The 21,709-nt window shown below is 33.1% G+C and overlaps 3 protein-coding genes across 4 annotated transcripts in view; 2 read left to right on the top strand and 1 right to left on the bottom strand.

The window, feature by feature from the left end:
* Positions 1-4,625, top strand: part of LOC117171648 (1,4-alpha-glucan-branching enzyme) — a 5,741-nt gene extending 1,116 nt beyond the window's left edge. Inside the window, exons 2-10 of one of the 2 annotated variants that reach the window (XM_033359145.1) lie at positions 177-346; positions 1,327-1,574; positions 1,666-1,875; positions 2,220-2,527; positions 2,644-2,844; positions 2,967-3,319; positions 3,412-3,596; positions 3,717-4,005; positions 4,532-4,625. In XM_033359145.1, coding sequence (XP_033215036.1) covers positions 177-346; positions 1,327-1,574; positions 1,666-1,875; positions 2,220-2,527; positions 2,644-2,844; positions 2,967-3,319; positions 3,412-3,596; positions 3,717-4,005; positions 4,532-4,539 — 1,972 coding nt within the window. In that variant the 3' untranslated portion in view covers positions 4,540-4,625. Of the gene's footprint in view, positions 1-176; positions 347-1,326; positions 1,575-1,665; positions 1,876-2,219; positions 2,528-2,643; positions 2,845-2,966; positions 3,320-3,411; positions 3,597-3,716; positions 4,006-4,514 lie in introns of both variants that reach the window. The other variant, XM_033359144.1, reaches the window with a different exon arrangement.
* Positions 4,626-5,989: 1,364 nt separating this feature from the next.
* On the bottom strand, positions 5,990-9,854 carry LOC117172058 (mitochondrial import inner membrane translocase subunit Tim29). The gene is made up of 3 exons (XM_033359798.1): positions 9,611-9,854; positions 9,436-9,537; positions 5,990-6,525 (listed from the first exon to the last, which is right to left on the bottom strand). The coding sequence occupies exons 1-3, from the start codon at positions 9,768-9,770 to the stop codon at positions 6,122-6,124; spliced, it is 666 nt and encodes a 221-aa protein (XP_033215689.1). The 5' UTR covers positions 9,771-9,854; the 3' UTR covers positions 5,990-6,121.
* Positions 9,855-12,908: 3,054 nt separating this feature from the next.
* Positions 12,909-18,581, top strand: LOC117171970 (BLOC-1-related complex subunit 6). Its single transcript, XM_033359667.1, has 4 exons — positions 12,909-13,327; positions 16,611-17,138; positions 18,045-18,205; positions 18,318-18,581. The coding sequence occupies exons 1-4, from the start codon at positions 13,226-13,228 to the stop codon at positions 18,367-18,369; spliced, it is 843 nt and encodes a 280-aa protein (XP_033215558.1). The 5' UTR covers positions 12,909-13,225; the 3' UTR covers positions 18,370-18,581.
* Positions 18,582-21,709: the final 3,128 nt, after the last annotated feature.

A 21,709-nucleotide genomic window follows, 5' to 3' on the forward strand; every position in this document is an offset into this window, starting at 1 on the left:
TGTGATTGTGGATAAGTTTGTTACGTGTAAATAAATAATTTTCAAATTACAAAAAACATCATTAAATTGGTCGGGTGAACAAATTGTAGTTGGGAAAAAGCCGCAAATTTCGACTCATCACTAGAGACCCTGTCTGGTCACCCAAAGTTTTAACTTTTTTTTAAAAATAAATCTAGGTATGCTTTGTTCAAAGACTACGTTGATAAAATAGAAGCAGGTGAAAAGAGTATTCAAAATTTCTCCGGAGGATACAAAAAATTTGGTATACATATCAATGATGATAATAGCGTGACAGCTATAGAATGGGCCCCGGCGGCACAAGAAGTTTATTTGACTGGAGACTTTAGTGAGTAACTATTGCATACATACACTAACTTGGAACACCTGGATACCCAGGAAGTCGATTTCATTCTTTTTTTAATACACTACCTGTCAAAAGTTTGGGTTCACCACTTTTTTGACAATTGATTAAGTTCTCTTAATTTTAATTATGTCAAAGCTAAAATGTTGGCTCCTTAAAGGTTTAAATGTTCTCAAAATTCTGTATAAAATAAACCTAAGATGAAGCCTATTTGGCTACTTTTCGAGTACATATTGCAAAAATGGTGTAAATTTCAGTGTTTTCTTAAATTTATAATAACTTCCGTAATAATTAATATTTTTTAATTTACCTGGTCTCATTTTAAAGCCATTTTCCACATTGCCACAACAGCTTATGATTGTAAATTTAAAAAAATTTCTTATTATAAAAAATATTATGACAGAGCAAGAACTTGAAGTTGTTTCATACTAATAAAATGTTTCCATACTGTGGAAAAATAGGTTTAAAAGCAGACCAGGTAAATTAAAAAATGTTAATTATTACGGAAGTTATTACAAATTTAAGAAAACACTGAAATTTACACCATTTTTGCAATATCTACTCGAAAAAGAGACAAATAGGTTTCATCCTGGGTTCATTTTACACAGAATTTTGAGAGCATTTAAACCATTAAGGTGCTCACATTTTAGCTTTGACATAATTAAAATTAAGAGAACTTAATCAATTGTCAAAAAAGAGGTGAACCCAAACTTTTGACCAGTAGTGAATGTCTTACCTTGTAGTGTACTAACTACTAGCCATCAAAATCCTTTCCCAGGGTCAAAGTGTTTCCTTTGTAAATGAGCGGTTTTACAACGTGAAAATTGAATCTACATATAACACTGTATCTTTGTTGCTGTCAGGCACGACGTAAAATCGCTCAATGATACTCATGAACGGAATAGTTTTATTGAGTTGTTTGGTGATGCATGAGTTCGGTTTTGAACAATTTTATTTTTCTACAGACAACTGGGATAGAACAAAAACGCCGTATAAAAAATTAGAGTACGGCAAGTGGGAATTGAACTTGAGCCCGAATCCAGATGGCACTAGTCCGATTAAGCATCTTTCTGAAGTAAAGATTATTATAAAAGATCAAAATGGTCAACTCTTGGAGAGATTGAGCCCTTGGGCGACATATGTTACACAGGCAGAGAATCGTTCAGAGGGAACTACATTCAAACAAAGAATTTGGCATCCTCTTCCGGAAAATGTAGGTTTTTAAGGGAAAATTATGTTACGCGTTCGAAGGGAAAATTTTGTCATCATGTAATTAAATATCAATCCAAATTGTGCAATTCAAGGTATATAAGGCGAAGCATCCAAAACCAAAGAAACCGAAAAGTCTTCGAATTTACGAGTGTCACATAGGTATCGGAACCCAGGAGGGTCGGGTTGGTACCTATATTGAATTTGCAAAAAATGTCATTCCTCGAATCGTAAGACAGGGCTACAACGCTATACAGCTCATGGCTGTAATGGAACATGCTTACTATGCCAGCTTTGGCTATCAGGTAAGCTACATTTTTATTTGAAAGAAAATATCAATTGTAACTGCAAGTATTTCGTGGGAGAAATTTCTACTCATTTGTAGGTGTTGAGGTGACGGATTATATTTTAGGATATTCTTCATGAATTAATAATTCGAATAGATTTTTTTAACCAAGCAGAATAAGTTTGCAAATGATCTGTCGCATATATAGAGGCATAAAATCCGTTTGAATTATAGTTTGCGAATCACACCATATAGGCGCACATTTTCCTTGTGTTACTGATCTCATATCTGTATGTATACATTTGACCCTGCTATATGTATTCATTTCTGTTTCTGTCGCTTTCTCTACCACAAATTAATAAGGTAACATCATTTTACGCTGCTTCTTCACGCTTTGGCACACCAGAGGAATTGAAGGAGTTAATTGACGTCGCTCACCAGCACGGTCTCTATGTTCTGCTAGACATGGTTCACTCACATGCATCGAAGAACACTCTTGATGGCTTGAATATGTTTGATGGAACGGACGCGTGTTATTTTCACTCGGGTAGTCGTGGTCAGCATCCCCTCTGGGACAGTCGCTTATTTAACTATGCTGACTATGAGGTTTTGAGGTTCCTAATTTCGAATTTGCGATGGTTCATCGAAGAATATGGTTTTGATGGATTCAGGTAACTCTGTCTATACGCAATATACTTGCTGTCTCTGATATTTTGTGTATGAAGCTTTCACTATAGAAACTATGAATAATCAAATAATTCACTCCTGCTTACTGAACTGCATACAGATTTGACGGCGTTACGTCAATGCTGTACCATTCGCGGGGTTTTGGTCAAGGATTTAGTGGGCACTACGACGAGTACTATGGCTTGAATGTTGATGTTGAAGGGGTGGTTTACTTGATGCTGGCCAATCATTTTTTGCATGATTCATATCCCGAAATTGTCACGATTGCAGAAGATGTGAGCGGCATGCCAGGCATTTGTAGGTAAGCCAGTTGGTCAATTGAGGCTCTGGATCGATTGTCATGAAACATGGATTTTTTTGGCTCGAGGGCCAATCAATGACTTTTCGTGGTTTCAAAAAAAATGCTTGTTTCTTAAATTTTAGACCAGTTGCCGAGGGCGGAGTTGGGTTTGATTATCGACTAGGTATGGCTATTCCGGACAAGTGGATCAAATTGTTGAAAGAAGTTAAGGATGAAGACTGGAATATGAGTGATATATGCTGGACTTTGAGCAATCGTAGGTGGATGGAGAAAACAGTAGCTTACTCTGAGTCTCATGATCAAGCTCTAGTTGGCGACAAAACTATTGCTTTTTGGCTGATGGATAAGGAGATGTACACAAGTATGAGCGTCTTGTGCCAGCCGAATTCTATTATCAATCGCGGAATTGCTCTGCACAATTTAATTACGCTCATAACTCATGCACTGGGCGGTGAAGCTTATTTGAATTTCATGGGTAAGCCCATGTCAGAATGATTAAATACTTGTGGAGAGGAATGAAAGGTACATTCTTGTTATTATAGTTTATATTTTTCAAACTGTAAATAGGCAATGAGTTTGGTCATCCTGAATGGCTGGATTTTCCTCGGATAGGAAACAATGACAGTTACCATTACGCAAGACGTCAATGGAATTTGGTGGACGATGAGATGTTAAAGTACAAGTTTATGAATAATTGGGATCGAGCAGTGAATACTCTGGAAGAGAAGTATGGCTGGCTGCATGCCAATCCAGTAAGTGAAAATAAATGTAAATCCTCGTTACGTATAGAGGGTAGCTGACGTACTGTGTAAATTCTGTACATACGTATGTATATAACAGAATTAGGTTGACCAGTTTTGATATATCTGTAGGGTTACGTGAGCTGGAAGCACGAAGACGACAAGGTGATCGTTTTCAATCGAGCTGGTCTCGTTTTTGTCTTCAACTTTCATCCATCGAAATCATTTGCAGATTACGCTGTTGGCGTAGATGCTGCAGGAACCTACAAAGTCGCACTTAACAGTGACTCTCCAGAGTTTGGAGGAGAAAATCGAATCGACGCCAGTGTGCCTCACTTTACAAAACCCGAGCCGTATGCGGATAAGCCTCACAGAATGATGGTTTATACTCCCTGTAGAAGTGCCATTGTGTACGCTATAGGTAAATAGAATGCAAACCCACATGCGCTAGCCAATTTATCGTTCACAGACATCGAACATGAACCAAAAAAAGTGCTGTTTTATATTATACACTTCTTACTTTTCTCGGTTTATTAATATTTACTAAAAAAAAAAAACATAGAATAGTACATACACTCTCCATGAAAACACAAATTTTAATACAGATTAAACTCCTTAATTTTTTATTGTTCAACTTTCATCCGTGTAGTTGAATTTTCTACAAAAAAAACAAGAGTTTTCTGAGTAAGAAACTAAAATTTTGTTATATTAACAAAATGCGATAAACTGATTGTGTTTAAAACAATTCAAAATTCAATTCAAAAATTTAATGAATGAAGTTTGGTTTCAAGTTCGCCTCGACAGGTCTCTTCGCATTTAATCAAGTTCAATTTGAAGAAAGAAACGTCCTGGGGAATCGTCTATTTTCGATGTCTGTTAAACGAGGCTTTGTTTTTTGAGCTATTTTATATTTAAAATGACTAATTACAGATATTTCTCCATTCCAGAAGGATAAATAAATTAATGAGTACGATGAAGGATATGAAGAAAATACTCTTTTTGTTTGTCAAGAATGTTTGTTACTCATTTTTTGTAGATTGGCATTTTTTCATAGAAATAAAAATTGTTATTCATTATTCATTCCGATATAATTAATTAACTATTAATCAAGTTTGCTTATTACGTATACAAATGCATATTTCCAGAGAATATTGGGATCTGAAATACAGCGACACGCCATTTGGTGGCCAAATTTGGCACTAAAATAACTGCTATTCCGGTGACATTCAGAGTAGAATATAGATATATTTTTTGAATGCTACGATTTAAATCATCAAATTAAACAAAAATGTTCGATAATGCAGAAATAGACGATCTAGGTACGAAATTCAGTCGGAGGAAAAGCAAAAGTAAAAGATTTTGCTCTGTTTTCGGATGTTCAAGCAAGGCTAGCAAAAACTTAGATGTTGGGTTTCATAAATTTCCCTTGCCCGAAAAAGGGCTTGTTAAAGTGTTTAAAAAAAGTGGGTCTGAAGAAATGATCAATCGGAGAAAGCAATGGGAAAATATTCTAAAACTGGAGAAGGAGGTAACCTCAAACCTGTGTGTGTTTGCTCTCTGCATTTTACATTGATTTCTAGAGCAAAATATATTTTCTAATATTTTAAATTTATAAATAATTTAAGTATACCATTTGAGTCATCTTGATTTTACATAATTTTATTTTATAACCTCCAAAAATTTGATAGGAACTAGTTACAAGTTCTCCAAAATACATTAAGCAAAATTTATTTTATCTCTTGTACATATCGAAAATATTTTGAAAAATTGAGTTTTGCCTGGCTGAAGTTTTTTCAAAAACTGCCAAGAAAATATTATTCTTATTAGAGTGGATAATTTCCTTCTTTATATATAAAAAAAAAACATGCACAAATATGATCTGAAAATGTATTTTTTGTAGATTGCAGTGAAAAGGTGAAAAGGTACTTGAAACTGGTACCGCAAACTGGACGATTGTAAATAAAACGCAATTAGCTTTATACTCGTTTGATCATCCAGCGGCTGTTTTCCATAAAATAATATGTGCGCTTAGCGTGCAACACCTTTTCTCCTTGCACAGCATTTTTTTACGAAGGAGTGGATAACGTAAATTTACAAATTTCAACAATGCTGAGCATCATTTTTGACACACTAAGCACAAAAAACGATTGAAATTGACTAGCAACACAATGTATCAGTTGCAAAGTGACCCCGTTTTCGCCGGCCATCTTTGTTTAAATCCCCCTTCTGACGTCATGATTTCAGATTCCAATTAAAAATGACGCAGTTCTAGGGCTGTTGAAAGAATATTATGAACTGAAGAAACACGAATTATCGCATATAACTCTATTCTAAGAACGCGACAAATTCACGAACGTTATTTTGCAACAAAAATGGTGAGTAAAAGCAGCAGTAAAAAAATGGTCTAAATTTGAATTCTACTGTATTTACAAAGGTGACTTTTGTACAACTTAAATATTATATCATGCATTATCTTGTGAGGAAAATGATGGTGACTAACATGTTAATCTGTATGTAGTTGGTTGGTTAATTAGATATTATGCACTTTCTTTATTTGGAGAACTCTGAAGAAACTCTGCCTGATTGACGTCGTAATCATGCATTTTTTCTTCGAGAAGCCACCATCTGTCCATGAAACCAATGTCAATGATTCTTTGGTAGAATGTGAGGTATCGGGGTTTCAAGTAGGGACAGGTGGCTTTGTAAACTGCTGTGGCCCGATCAAAGTTGTCCAGCCACATGAATGAGATAATGCCCAAATTGAGTCGGCGGACAATTCCCTCATTGAAACACTGCTCCACCCAAGTCACATAATTCTCTGACACTGGGTTTCGAATAAAACGTCCCACTTGCATCAATTTTGCTTCATTTTGTATTAATTGATCACGGTATGAAGATGTGTCGGGGTTGTGTTGCGACAAGTAATAACTGCTGCCTAAAACTAAAAATGAAACTCATACATACACACATAAACACATACATATATACACCATCTATATTTAGTTGTCGCCACATTTTATCACTATCACAATAATAAAAAAACTTGGTTTTATTCACACAGATTTTTTGGTTTAAGCTTCAACGCATTATCCATGAAAAAAATATATGTCATTACATAAAATCAACTTAAACTTCAAATGCATGCATCCATGTTCCCGTAAAGCCACATCTATAAACCCCAAAACCAAAAAAGCCTGACCCAAAATCAATTAGACTTGAAATAAATAAAATCCAATTGTCTAATAAATCGGTCAAATTTAGAACATGTGACAAATACATTTCATAACTCATTAAGCTTAAACCTGTAAACTTCAAGTCTAAAGTCTTAGGCAAAAAACTTTTTAAGTTGATTCCGCAAAAAATCAAGGCTTTTCATGACAAAATTGTCAAAATGTGCATTTGTTTATAAAAATTGTTTACATAATAATCATTTTTTGGTCAATATAAAAAATACCATAGCGAGGAGTGAATTTTTTTACAAAAATTGTTTAAACAAGTGGCAATCATTAGCTATTCTTAACTTACTGTAAGCGCACATCATTATCTGAGATACTTTATACAAAAGCTATGGGTCAAAATTAGCTAATCATAAATTTAAAAAAAATTACCTTTGTTAATTAATTTGCTTATAACATTATTGAAAAATTTTTGTTACTCTAACTCACTAATAAATTATTTTTAGTTAGTTTTCACATCGATTTATGAGCTTTTTTTTAATGAATTTCAAATTATTGGAAGAAATGGTATCATGGAAAAGTTTAGCAACAAAAAGTTGTAAATTTGTGATTAAATAACAAATTTCTGTGGAGGCCAAATAAAATATTCGCAATTGCTCTTTATACCTGGAGGCCTTATGGTCGTTTCTAAAATAGAAAATGCAAAATCCGTTAAGAATTGCACTGTCAGTCGATTTTTGTCCAAAAAATGTGCTTTTTTTCTCCCACTGTGCTTCCTCGTAAAAAATCAAACTTCAAGAAAAGAGTGGTGTAAAATACAAATTTTATTTCGTTATTTTTAGCCAATGATATGAAAAAAGAAGAATATAAGCAAATTTCATTTTATCGTCGAAATTCTTTACAAACAATTTCAATTTGAGTCATCTAAGAGGAAAATTAGACTATTCAAAATGTATAGAAATATTCCAACATAGTAATAAAAAAAAAAACAAAAAAAACCCCGAAGGTCTTCATTTTTCTTATTTTCAAACTATTGCTCTGTTTTCAAAAAACGAAGAATATAACGTAACGATTTGTATTATACTAGTAGCTTTTAGTTTTGAGCGAAAATTAATTCTTGACACAAAATAAAAATGTCTTATAACTGTGCTTACCAGTTACATATTTAATCAAAAAATATATAATTGGTACAAAAACAAACGATTTTTATACCATAACATTTGATTTTTGTAACAAAAAAAATGAGTTTACTACAAAAAAGTTCACGTTAAATCATAATTATTTTTGAATTTTCTACCAAAAAATACAAATTTTTCACGAAATAGTTACATTTTCTATAAAAAAAATAATAACTAAAATTATGCATCTCAACAAAATAGTTTAATCCTCTACCAAAACAGTTTAATTTTCAACAAGGTAGATTAATTTTCTCTACAAAGTACGAATTTTCAACAAAATAGTAACATTTTGAATCAAACATATAAGTTTTCAAATAAAATTATGAATTGGGAACAAAAAAATGAATTTTTCCAAAATTAATTACACCTTTAATTAATTATTTGAATTTTCAACCAAAAAAGATGGAATTCTCGATCAAAAATGTAATAGTTGATTTTTCAATCAAAATAGATTTTAATTTAATATAAAAAACAGTAGAATTCACCCAAACAGATGATTTAAAAAAAATGGTTTAATTCTTATATCAAAACAGTTTAATTTTAAATAAACGAAATTACTTTTCAATGAAAAATATAATACTTCATATTTACATTAACAAATATTTGTATCTTAAATTAGAAACAGTAAAATAAAAATCATTTTTAAAAAAATAATAAATTATTAATTCAAAAAGGGCGAATTTTCAATAAAATATTTAATTTTTCAGCCAAAACAGATTAATTTTCAATGAAACAGTTGCATTTTTAACCAAAAATATTTCAAAATTACTTAAAAGTCTTCCATATATTTGTCAACTGTTTTCAGAAATCTTTTTCAATTTTCCTTGAAAATTAATCTAAAAAGAATATGAAACCATTAAAAATTTTCGCAGGAACCTTCAGAGAATTTTTTACAGGATTGAAACCGTTAAAAATTAAAAAAGCAGCTTCTAAACTTTTCACTCGAAATATTTAAAAATCTACATTTCGCTTGAAATGTTGCTTCAAGCGTTTTTTGAAATTTGAGAAAATCATTTGACACGTCTTGCAATCCTTCTCAATTTTCGAATCCTTTCAAAACTTGCTTTAAAATAATTTAAAGTTTACTTTCCCCTAAATTGTTTGCAATCTTAAAAAATTAAAACGATGATCTGAAATCGACAGGGTACATACTTGGCAAGTGAAGATGCTTTAAATATTTTTTTCTAATTAATCAAATTAATCGATACCTTAGAAATTATTATTTGAAAATTTCAATTTCTCGCACAAATTATTCAACTAAATATCTTTTCCTCTCACACTTTTACTAAAAACGGGGTATTTTTTAGTAACTCAAAAATATTTAATTCCCTTCTTTATTTAGTAAAAGGAGATAATTGAATTTTAAGGTGACGTCCAACATATTTAAAATGAAAATTGCATTTTTAGGGTACTTAAACTTTGATCTGAAATTTTGGTTATAATTATTCCTGTCAATAATAAAGCACCCGTTTCGTAAAAAAGTGAAATTTATCTTACGTGCAATATAAACAGAAGATCGTACAGGTCTCGCTTTAAAATCTTTTACGACATCGACGGCAACATCTCTGTAATCTATGTAAAGATTTTTCCAATATTTGCCTAGAATAGAAAGTTTTCCGTAAATTAATTTTTCGCAGTGTTAAAAGAAAAATACTTATTACAGTGTGCCTACCCCAACGTTCAAGAAACGTTCCTTTGAACCGTGCACTCGTTTCAAAAGATCTGATATTCCCAACAGCATCCGTCAATTGCAAATAATTAATTTTGTTCCTGCAATTTAATCTATTACTAACTAAAGCAATCTTTCGTAAAGCCATTATCAAATTAAACATTACAAAACAACAAGTAAGTAATAATATTGCTGTGTGACACCATGATGTTATTTATTTTCCTCTGGAGTCTAGCGTCACTAGATTCACCATGGACGTATGAGATAGAAGGAGCTACCTACCGACAAAAAAATCTTCAAGAAGTGTTGAGTGATGAAGCTACTGCGCTGCGCATACAAAGCAGACCGGAACCCAGAGTTTTTGTTTGACGCGCGAAAAAATCAAACTGCGTTTAAATATCAGAAAGTCATTCAATTACATCAAATTGATGTATAAAATGTGTTTCAATCTGGGGTACAAGTTAAGAGCATGTGACGTACTCATTTGTCTATATTACCGACCTTACTTTTTCATTTTACTGAATTTTCTTTGGTATCAGGAACTTTTTTGTGAATAAAAAAGCTAATTAAAACTTTTAAAAACATATGAAAAGACCATAAACGATGTTTATGTACTCAATTTTAGTTGGAATTTCACGAAAAATTACTTTAAAAAAAAAACATAATCTTTTGTCGGTGTCTGTATGTCTGTATGTATGGATACCTGAATGTTGTAACCACGCTATCTTTTGAAGAATTTGTCCAATCGAGTCTGCATTTCATATACTTCTTAAGGTCCACAGAATGATGGTTAAGTTCGTTAATCAGACATTTCCAACAAAAATTAAAAAATTGAGAGCATTTTCAAAATTTTCTCATTTTTTTCACATTTTAGAAGTTTTTGTAAAAGTTTCTTGTAGATAGGTAAAAGACTTGCAAATCTCTAGTCTTGGCATAACTCTTCCTTGAAGATTTCTAATAAAGGCAAAGATATTAATAGAATCTTTGAGGAAGGACCCTGCGCATTTTGGAGTCCCATAGTCGTCAAACTGGACACAAAACGTAAAGGGCCGAATCAGTAAATTTGTCAGCCTATAAAAGTATTTCTGTGGATTACTAGGCAAATATCATTGGTTCGGTATCTTCTACTTCTCCTCTTCTTATGCCTTCACCCCTAGTGACCCTGATTGTTTTTGACGTTTGCGCAGATGATGTGCAAAAATTAAAAAAAAAACCTGCCATTACTTACTGCTGCGTACATTTCTACTGCACAACTTCACTTCCACTTTCCCTAGGAGTGTTCACGATAACCTGAACCCCCTCCCCCCCCCTCCCCACGTGAAAAGAATAGAGTTCCATGTTTAATCCGTAAATTAAAAATATTAAAGAATAATTAAATAATATTTCAAAAGAGACAGCAATAATAAATAAATCTGATACGGGACATCTCTAACGAACCTATTATAAGTTCCAAGAACTAAAAATATTCTATTGGTTAAAAAGAGACAAAGATATCTCTGTCTCTTTTTAACTAAGGGCATTTTGTAGTTAATGACTGTCACAACCACTCTTCCTTGACGTTGAACAACTTTCTTTAGCACCAACGATGATTGGACGACAAAGATATAATGGTGCGCTGCTGCTGGTTTGGTTAAAATCAAAACTGCGGAATGAATAGATGGTGGGTTCTGAAGAATTAGGAAATAATAAATAAATTTGATAGTTTATTTCAGGGAATTTAACAATTTATTTCATAATCACGTGAAATTTGGGTTCGCTTCAAATTAATCAGAATTTCTCAGTTATCCTTTCTGCACAATATTATGTTGCAATGAACTTGAGAATTAGAAGTTTATAATCGGGCGCGTACGCTAGATTTAGTTGAACTGTCCTTTGATATTCAAATCGTTTTAAAGTCAATTCGAATTTTCTCTTGATTCAGAATCAGAATTAATTAATATTTGCTCACGAGGTATGGGGAATTGAGTGGTTACGTTTGGGGAATAAATGATTATCATGATAAAATGTAATTCCTGGCAAACGCGACACAATTGGAAGTGTTATTGAAAATGCGCATCAGAGAAATGTTCAACTAAATCAAATAAAATACCGTCTGGTTCTGACATGAGTAGCTAGTTTTTATTTGATTAAAAAATTTTCTTCATTAAATCTTTTAATCTGTTGGGATTAATATTCGTATTGAATTTTCACTAAATTTTTCAAATTCGCGTAACTTTCATTTTACTTGATTTCTTGTTACTTGAGAACAGTTAAATTTCTAAAAGGAAATGAGATCAATCTGGCTGTTTGGGCCCGTGCATCTATAGTTATTATCTAAGTGCTAATGACGTCAAAGAGTTTGCTCGTAAAATGTCGACATCGCTGACTAATTATAATTTCCTTCCAAAACGACGTCGAAAACGTTCGTTCGTCTGATTGGAGGATGATTTCCCTTCTAGTAATAAAAAAAAGGGGCGCATAATGGTTTATCCTGATGCCATCGATGATTTGGAATTTCTACTTCCAAATCATCGACAGCAGCATTTCACATCATCAATTTTTAAAGCTCTCTTCAAAAAAGGGTAGATGATGTGGAATTTCGATTCTTCTGCGTCATCATTTTTGACGTTGTAGCCTTTTATTTTATTTTTCCTGCAGGATAGAAAGAGGGAGAGAGTGCCGATCCATTATTGTATCATTATAAAAGGAAATTTCCAACTTTAGATTATATATCAACATGGTTGATTCCTTTAATATGCTTCGTTTAATTTGCATGGAATTTGGGTAGGAATGTAAAAATTTTTCAGTCAGACATTTTTAATAAAAAGACAATTTAATTAATTCAATTATTTCATTGCTAAAGTTTTGTATCTTTTAATTTATTTAGGGATCCTTATGATTTAGGCAAGGTATTTCTATTAAATTTAACAAGATTTTCTACTAAATTCAATTTTGAATTTAGTTAAAAACCAAAAACATAGATAGTGCTGTTGCGAGCCTGCTCTTAGATGACGTTGTCGAATCCCTTAAAAAGTCGCACAACACCACAATCACCAGACGGCACCTCACTAGCGAACCTATTAGATGATCGAAGAACTAAAAAAATGTCATTAGGGCGCTTTCATTCAACTGCAGATAAGCAGATTGCATGCAGAACGTTTGCAGGAGTGAAAGAGATACATACATACAGTTCCCATCTTTTTCACTCTTGGGGACTTTCTGCATGCAATCTGTTGATCTGCAATCGTGTGAAAGTGCCCTCAGTTAAACAAAAATGGAACTAAGCGTTTCTGCTTGAGGTGTCGTGAGGTGCTGCCTGGTAATTTGCTTGCGCAATTCAGCCCCTGGTGATGCGCCGATGCGTGTGATATCCTGCTAAAATATTACCATGTGAAATTGCAAAGAACTGTCAAATCTGTCAATGTCAATTTTTTGTAATCATCTGTAACGTAAACACTTTTTAGAGACTTCCATATTTTGGGAACAATTTGAAGCAATTATGGATAACATTCGGCTAATGTCTTGAAAAATGATTCCCCGGAAAGTCAACATATGCACTTGTGGCGCAAGATGTCTGCAGGAGATGTATTTTGATTGATCTAATTCAAATTAATAATAATATACTTATAAGTGTAAAAAATGGAGCTGGAGGAAAATGAAATCTTGGCCAATTCAAATCTAGCTCTCCGGAATGAGAAAATGGACAAAACAGTTGGTGGCGTTGATTGTGAAGAAGACAGGGTATGCAAGATACTAATTTATATTTGTGATCAACAATTATCAAAATGTTTTTGCTCTTTCTAATCTATCCATAGATGTTTCACTTTTGGTTTTTCATGTTATATTATACCAGAAATATTAATCTAATTTGATTTAGCTTAAGTGTTATTCTGGATTTGAGCCTCTCTGGATACCTCGATAAATATGGGTGAAAAATAAAATTCTAGAACTGCATTATTGCAAGAAATTTGATGGCATATTTTTTCATCTTTAAAAAAGTTGTGTCTCAGTTTGTTGCTTTTGTAATAAAGAAAAAAAGCTGTGTTTTGTAAAATGAAAATCTTTCAAGATTTTTGACTTGGTTTCGCTCCGAACACCCAATTTATTAATATTTTGACGTCAAATTTGTAAGAGTTGTCCATTAAATTATTCTGAACATGACAATTTGCCCCAAATAAATCGTTTTTTTTTTTTGTAAAAAAAAGTTATTAATTTTTTCGTTAAGCATAATCGAAACATAGCTAGATAATTTTCAATCGCTTCGTCTATTCAACTGCATATTTCTTTAAAAATCCAAGTATTTTCCTGAAAGTTTCTCTTTCTGGGTAGAAGGTTAATCTTTTTGATTGAAAATCCAACTTTTGTGTAGAAAATTCGTCATTTTGGTTTTGAAATTCGACAATTGGATAGAAAATATTTGATTGAAAATTCAACTTTTGTGTAGAAATATTATAAGATGTTCGGTTTTTTTATCATTGCAATAAATATATGAAGCTGTTTGTTTTTCGATATACTGATCCTTAAGGGCATGTGATACTTAGAAAATTGTTGATTTTACCAGTTTTAGGTTTCCCCTGATTTTTTTCTAGAATAATAAGTATTTTGCCTTAAAAATTTGGGAAATGATAGCGAACATGCTAACGGACGTCCCCTCACACTTTTTTTGTAGGTTAACTCAAAAAAGTTTTAATTTAGCAAAATGTGATTAATTTACATAGCGCGTAGGAAATAGTATCGATTTTTTCAGTGTTAGATTCCCCCGGCTGTTTTCCTAGAATAATAAGTATTTTGCCTTCAAAATCTGGGAAATGGTAGCGAACATGCTAACGGACGTCCCCACACACTTTTTTTGTGTTTTTTTTTATCAAAAAAATTTTGATATTGCTAACAACGTGCGTGTATATTTCGAGGTTATGTGTGTTACAATTCACCCGAGCGTTGCTTCCAAACTACACAATATTTTTGGCCGAAAATTTTGGACTAACAAATAAACAAAGTAACTAATCTCCCGGAACTAACCTTGTTTGCAGGCAATCGAAAAAGTTTATTTCATAAATATTTTCCAGATTATCGGAAAGGCAGAAATGAAAAACGACGTAACCTCAAAATAATACATATGCATAAAATTTTTATTTAGCACAATAAATTTGTTTTGTTATTATCCCTCAAAAAAGAGTCCGGGGACGTCCGTTATGATATTTTATAGCATCTCCGAATTCAGTTTTTAAAAATTTTCATTTTCGTGGAAAAAAAGCCGGGGAAACTGTAAGTATCACATGCCCTTAAGTTTAATTAAAAAAACTAGCTTTCGCTGCACGACGTGGAGCCTCTTCAGGTTACATTTCTGTATATCTCCTTACCAATCTAAAAAAAATAGAACGAAGTTTTTATATAACTAAATCATATTCATAAGTAATGTTAAATATTGAAAAATATAGAACGTAACCTATAAAATTAGCGACGTGACAGTTACGTTTCGGAAAAGACTATGGTGTAAACTTTTTTATGTTAATAAAAAGGTAGAAGCCAAAAAAGCTCTTAAGATAATTGAGAAAAAACATACTCTTGTTCCCCTGTTTTTGCGTCAACTTTGTAAAAAACATTTTTAAACCGTGGGCCAACACACAGTGTTGTTCGCTATTTTAGGAGAATTACAATCTACGTCATAAAATGTCACTGTATATTCTAGCTTTCTAAGCCTGAGCACAGATGGCCAATGGCGCCTATATTTAAAACTTAATTTTGAGGTATTTGCACATTTGCATATTTTTTAATTAAGAATTGTTTGTCGATAAAATAAGATCGTGATATATTTTACTTAGGAATTCAACATCGGATCTTTTGCTTACAGAGTTTGTATTCTTGACAATATAAAACATTTCCTTAAAATTTCTCTTTTTATTATGCCTTTCATGACTTAAAATGTTAGTTTTTGAAAATGGAAAATGATGATCATGAACATGTGAGTGATCAATCAATGCAGTACCTCTTGCATCTTTTTTGCAATCGTTTTTATGTTCTTTGATCCTAGTTTCTATGTATCGTTTGGTTTGTGCAGTGTCAACTAAACCACATTCGCATGGAATGCTATATATTACATGTGTTTTTTGATTAAAAGGAGTAATATCTTTGTTATTGGAAAAGCATTTATACAAGTATTTTTGGTATGTAAATACTACTTTGATGTCATATTCTTTTAAAAAATGTTTGTATACTTATATTATCGATCATTTCTATCCGTTTATTAATGTATTTGTTTTTGAATTTAGTTGGGAAATCATTATCTTTTAAAATTTCTTTAAATTTAAGAATGTTGTCATTTCTAAATTTAGGATCTGATAACTTAATAGCCCTATCTGTAAAACCATAAATCACAGATAATTTTTCTTTAATCGCAATATTAGAATTGAAATAGCGAACAACACTGTGTTGGCCCACGTTTTAAAAATATTTTTTTTTAAATGTTGACGCAAAAACAGGGGAACAAGAGTATGTTTTTTCTCAATTATCTTAAGAGCTTTTTTGGCTTCTACCTTTTTATTAACATAAAAAAGTGTACACCATAGTCTTTTCCAAAACGTAACTGTCACGTCGATAATTTTATAGGTTACGTTCTATATTTGTCAATATTTAACATTACTTATGAATATTATCTAGTTATATAAAAACTTCGTTCTATTTTCTTTAGATTGGTAAGGAGATATACAGAAATGTAACCTGAAGAGGCTCCACGTAGTGGAGCGAAAGCTAATTTTTTAAATAAACTTAAGGATCAGTAGATCGAAAAAGAAACATCTTCATATATTTTGTGTAGAATGTTTGTCATTTCGGTTGTTAAATTCAAGAATTTGATAAAAAAAATTAATGTATTCAGTTAAAAATTATCTTCTTTGTGGAAGATTTGTACTTGAAAATGAACTATTTTTCGACAAAACATGTCCTTTTTAATTTGTTTATTGTCCCATACATATATCACGTCAAAAGACGTTCTGCGGATAAACAAAGAATTGTTTAAAAATTTTAGTTACACGAGATGACTGCATCTTATTCCGAGATATCATTTGACTCTCAGTCTTCTCCTCCGATTTCGGAACTCCGATCTCTCGTAGGGTCTCCAGATCTAGATAATGATAAATTGTTGAGAGACGCTCTGGGAGGATCAGATCTAAATGCTGGCAGGCCGGATCGCCTCAGCTTGAAAGATGCGAGACAAAGTTCTCAGGAGGACGGCGATTTCGATCCGCCAAGTTACAATAAAGCGATCAGATATTTGCAACTGGAAGGCACTGTAATGCAGGAGGGGGACATGGTTCTCTTTGTTGCTGAAGATTTAGAAAATAAAATTAAACTCTCTAGTCCGGTCACCAAGAGAGGAGACACTCCTTCATTCTCAGGCTCACGAAGTCCCACAAATTGTCTCTACAGGCAGGCGTTGACACCTCAATTGCCTCTTCTAGATCATAACGTCCTGAATGAACTTGAAATGGAGGCACGAAAAATTGCAACCTCGGTCGATTCTCTCACCGAAAATTTGGCAGCAATCTTGCACAGTGTACGTACTCGACTCATTCACCTTGCCACACTCTTCTTTGCCTGCAGGTCTACTCTTATGTGAAGGTCTAAACCTGTTAACTGGCATTTTTATCCACATTTTTTTTTATTAAATATTTTTTGTATGCAGCTAATATCCCGCACGCGAAACGACAAAATTCCTTTTAGTTTTTTTTAATGGCTTTTCGATAATCGCTTTTTGGTATCTAAACTATCTAGAGCATAGACCCGCGCTCTAAACCTCTTAACTGCTTATTATGGCGTCTTATGGATAATCCGTGCTTTTTTTCACAACGGCTCAGTTTACTGACCCATGTCAGTGTGTGTGTATTTAAGTGCATGTGTGTGTCAAAAGTTGTTTGGGACTACTTTCCTGTTATCTTCAAAGTTGTTGTTGTCTACAGATTGCTGTAAAGACGAAGATGAGCGACGCCTCTCAATTACTAACACTCAGAAATTTGTTGCAATAAACTATTTAAAATGTTTGCAACTACATCTATTTTTGGCATACGAATCCAAACATTGTGACATATAAAACTTGCCCGCAGCTTGAAAAATAACTCAGAAACATGCAAACCCGGGAAAGACAATAGAAAATCAGCGGTAGAACACTGCAAATAACAGGTGTAGACCGCAGGACTCCTTGTGGATAACATATGAGTAGCTTTCACTTGCCACATAACGTTCAATTTTGATTCAACTGTTATAAAACTGACGTGCATTCTTTTTCTCTAGGAATTGAACAAAAAACCATTTTACAGTTTTGAAAAATTATTGAAAATTGCAAAAATAACAACAATTTTCGCCTTGTGGAATTTCTGAAGTGTCAGTTAGCAGGTTTAGACCGCGGAACCTTCATCTGTATTTATCAATTCCAGTGAGAATTTATTAAACAAACTTCTTTTAGGCATCAGCTTTAACAGTTGGCTGTCTAGAGACCTACAGAGATGCTGTGTGCAAAACTTGTGACGCGGTTGATCACAACATCAAGTCCATGTATCAGTTAATGGCAAAATCTGAAGAACTTTCTAAGTCGATGAGTCCTGTTTACAAGTTGGCAGAAAAGGTGTAAGTATTCTATCTCTCTGACTCAGAATCTGATAACCATATACACAGTTCAGACATTGTTAGTTTGACTTTATGTGTCAAAATTCTACTTGTAAAATATTCTACTTTTCAGTAAGGAAATAAAGAGAATGCTGGAGTTATTTGAAAACACCATGAGCGTTTAACCAGATAAAAATACAACTAAAATTTATTCCTTGCTCTTCGACTTCGCGGAGGGTAACAGAGACACCTACAAAATATTGCACTTGCTTTAAGAATAGATGATTAGCAAACTCTGAAAAAAGCGCAATAAAATTTACTTCTACGTTGTATGCATGTTTTTACCTGATTAATTGTTGATTATTTTCTTTTTTCAATAAAACTAAATTTTAAAAGATTTGTTTTGTAACCATTTTTGGGTCATTCTGCTGTATGATCACCATTTGCGATAGTATAAATTTTCCCTGAGCATTTCTGACATTTTTTCACGTTTTCTGACAGGAAACGCAATTAATCCTGGGAAAAAATATTAGTAAAATAATCAGCATATATACTTTGTTCTCATAGTGTAACAACGCTTCTATCTATAATTATGAACTACTGATTTTTAAAAGTGAAAAAAATTCGGATTATTTTACTCTAAGCAAAAGTGATTGAATTATTCACAGAAAATACTGTTTCCATAATGGGGAAATTATATTTAATAATACGTTTGATTCAAAAGTACTTATTTCTCAGTCTTTAAATAAGTACAACATAAAATCCCACACTGTTCTTTTGTTGTTGTGATGCATCTTCTGAAAGTATTATTTGTATATAGGTACATACGTGGTGTATGAAATACCCATACACATATGCGTATGTCGTCGAGCTATCAAGAAAATTGATTCAATGAGGTCAGTGGATCTTAGGCTAAAGAGATATGAACAAGTAGAGATGAGTTGTGTGCAGGGTCGTGTGAGGCGGAAGAGGATAGGAAACACGTATGTATGTACATGATGAACAAACTAACTGCGTGCGTGTGTTGGTTTAACTACCCTCATACCATACCTTAGTTCTAATGGGTAGGTAGGTAGGTAGAAAGGTAGGCACCTCGAAAAAGAAGAGTAAAAGGGCCTCGTGCTCGTAATGACTAAATAAAAGATGGAGCGGCAGATAGCCGCCTCTCTTGTTTGCACTACGGTCGGGATGTCAAGTGTAAGTACCGGAAAAAGAAGAAAAAAAGAGAAAAAAAACTATACCTATACACAAGTGGAGAGTACATAATATTTGCAAAAGCTTTAAAGAATTTCAAAGACTTATTTTTCTGCATCCAGTAAAAATTAAACTTGAGGAGAATAGCGAGTTGACGAAACCCCGCAGGGTATACGTACGTATATAAAAACGTTCGCTGCAAACACTTCTACATCTACATTATATGTAACAAACGAAAAGTACCGATTGTGCAACGTTTTGATGCGATTTTCTGACTCAATTTGATACTCGGGCATTTTTGTATGTTGCAAAAAATGTCCAATCTCAATGCAGAAATGAAAAAATGCAATTCATCAAATTCGTCTAAAATCACGTATTGATTTTTAAAGTTTTTGGTATATTACAGATTGTAAATATGGTGCCTAAAAATTATTTTCAACTTTCAACTAATTATATAAATTCATAAAAATACAAAATGCATATGCCTATTAAAAAATATATTCTAAGAAAACATGAACCATGCCCGGTAAGAACAGGAAAATCGAGAAAATAGTATATTGCGCAACAAGGGGCGAAAGGCGACAATTGCACGAGCGAGAAGTTGGCTGCCCGAGCGAAGCGAGCGCAAATATCACACGAGTGAAATTGTTGCCTCTCCTGGACTTGCGCATACAATTTTTCATAAAAAAAGTTATAGAAAATTTGCCTTGAGATGCCTGAAACTTCTTTGCGTCTCATCAAAGTTGTTATTCTTTGTAAATACGTAGACAGTGACAGATATAGGTTAGAATGATACGATTCTCGAAACGAGGTTCGATAAGAGGGAGAATGGCTGCAGACAACTGCAGGTGAAGTAGAATGTATATACTTTCGTTACCGGTTACGACTTAAAGTTACTTTCGCAGTCGCCTGTTTCTACTTTCTAGTCTAGGGTTGAAACACACAACTTTCAACCCGCCACGAGGGCATCGAAAGTCAAATTTTCGATACATGTGCTATGAAAATTAATATTTTCATATTTAAACGAAAGAGTGAAAAATTTTTTTATTTTGTTGAATGTGCTAATTTTCCATCGAGAGAAGTGCCCAACAAAAGAATAGGTTTATCTCCGAAACCAATTCTTTTTTATTTCATTAACAATTGACACTTGTGTTGTATTCCATTGAGGCGAATTGGGATGTGAAATAAGAATCCTTGAGGGAAGGATGCGCCAAACCGTGTGCCTAATACGGATTGGTCGAGCTGAGTTTACTGGAGACTTCCGGTCAGGTTAGGTGGGGGTAGAGGGAGGCAGTTGTCCGTCGGTGGTTTCACGGGTCCGTGGAGGGGGAACATTGGCGCATCCTTCCCTAGAGGATCCTTAATCTGTGATACTCGAATACGCCACCTGGCGAATATAGGAAAATAATTTACTAAAAGTTTTACAGTGTTTTTTACAGTGAAACTGGGATAAAAATGAAAAGTGTTAATAAAAAGTTACAAATAAAATAAATCAATCTTTATCAATGGAGTTTTGCCATGAAAATCGAAGAGCAAATTGTGTTGTTTTGTGTTTGGTTGCTCTTCTACTGCTCGAAAGCAAGAAACTGTTCGGTTTTTCTGAAATGTAAATAAAGTCCTATTCAAAAAAATATATGAAAAATCTTATAGTACATTTACAGCATTTACTGATAGTATGGCTCGAGAAATAAAACAGAATAAAGTAAAAAATGCACGTAATTTAAACGGATTTTCAAGCTTGTTTCGCTGTCAATAAAAAAGTTTGAAGAAAAAATTATGATCATCGTCAAGTATTTATCGTGTTTATTCTTCAATGATTTTTCAGCATCCCGAGTGGAAATAATCAAAGCAGGTTCTAAATAAAAATATTATTTTATGTACAAATGTATCAACATAACCTCAAATCTGAAAAAAGTTACTGCTGATTTGTCATTTCAAGTTGATATGAATTAAATTTTGCATTGAAATGTCGATAATTAATATTACACATTTTAAATGTTTATGAGGGGAAAAAGTTTAAGAATTTATTACTCAGACAAGAACTCTGCCTGGCGGACCGAAGGAACCGAATGGAGCCTCTACAAAGTACCTCATTGGGTCCCCATTCGGTTCCTTTAAAAAAACTAAAAAAAACAGCAAACTCACCTTTTAAATTGTTGAAATTTTGAATCTACGTTCAAATTCCCTATGGAAGGTCACGCAATAATCGCAATAGTTGCTTCCGCAACGGTAAAAAGTTTAAAAATATATAAGACGCATAACACCAGCCGACTGCTACACTTCAAACGCATCATCTGTGAGTAGCAGTTAACGGGCATTATAGATCTTTTA

Source organism: Belonocnema kinseyi, chromosome 4, assembly GCF_010883055.1.
Source record: "Belonocnema kinseyi isolate 2016_QV_RU_SX_M_011 chromosome 4, B_treatae_v1, whole genome shotgun sequence".
Lineage (NCBI taxonomy): Eukaryota > Metazoa > Arthropoda > Insecta > Hymenoptera > Cynipidae > Belonocnema > Belonocnema kinseyi.

Bases quoted from the DNA above. Each gene is read 5' to 3' on its own strand.
- LOC117172058 (XM_033359798.1), bottom strand. From the start codon at position 9,770: ATGTTTAATTTGATAATGGCTTTACGAAAGATTGCTTTAGTTAGTAAT. The intron at 9,538-9,610 runs GTAGGCACACTG...TTTCTATTCTAG, and splicing joins AACGTTTCTTGAACGTTGGG to GCAAATATTGGAAAAATCTT. The intron at 6,526-9,435 runs GTAAGATAAATT...TTTCATTTTTAG, and splicing joins ATCTTCTGTTTATATTGCAC to TTTTAGGCAGCAGTTATTAC.
- LOC117171970 (XM_033359667.1), top strand. From the start codon at position 13,226: ATGGAGCTGGAGGAAAATGAAATCTTGGCCAATTCAAATCTAGCTCTC. The intron at 13,328-16,610 runs GTATGCAAGATA...TAAAAATTTTAG, and splicing joins TTGATTGTGAAGAAGACAGG to TTACACGAGATGACTGCATC. The intron at 17,139-18,044 runs GTACGTACTCGA...AACTTCTTTTAG, and splicing joins TGGCAGCAATCTTGCACAGT to GCATCAGCTTTAACAGTTGG.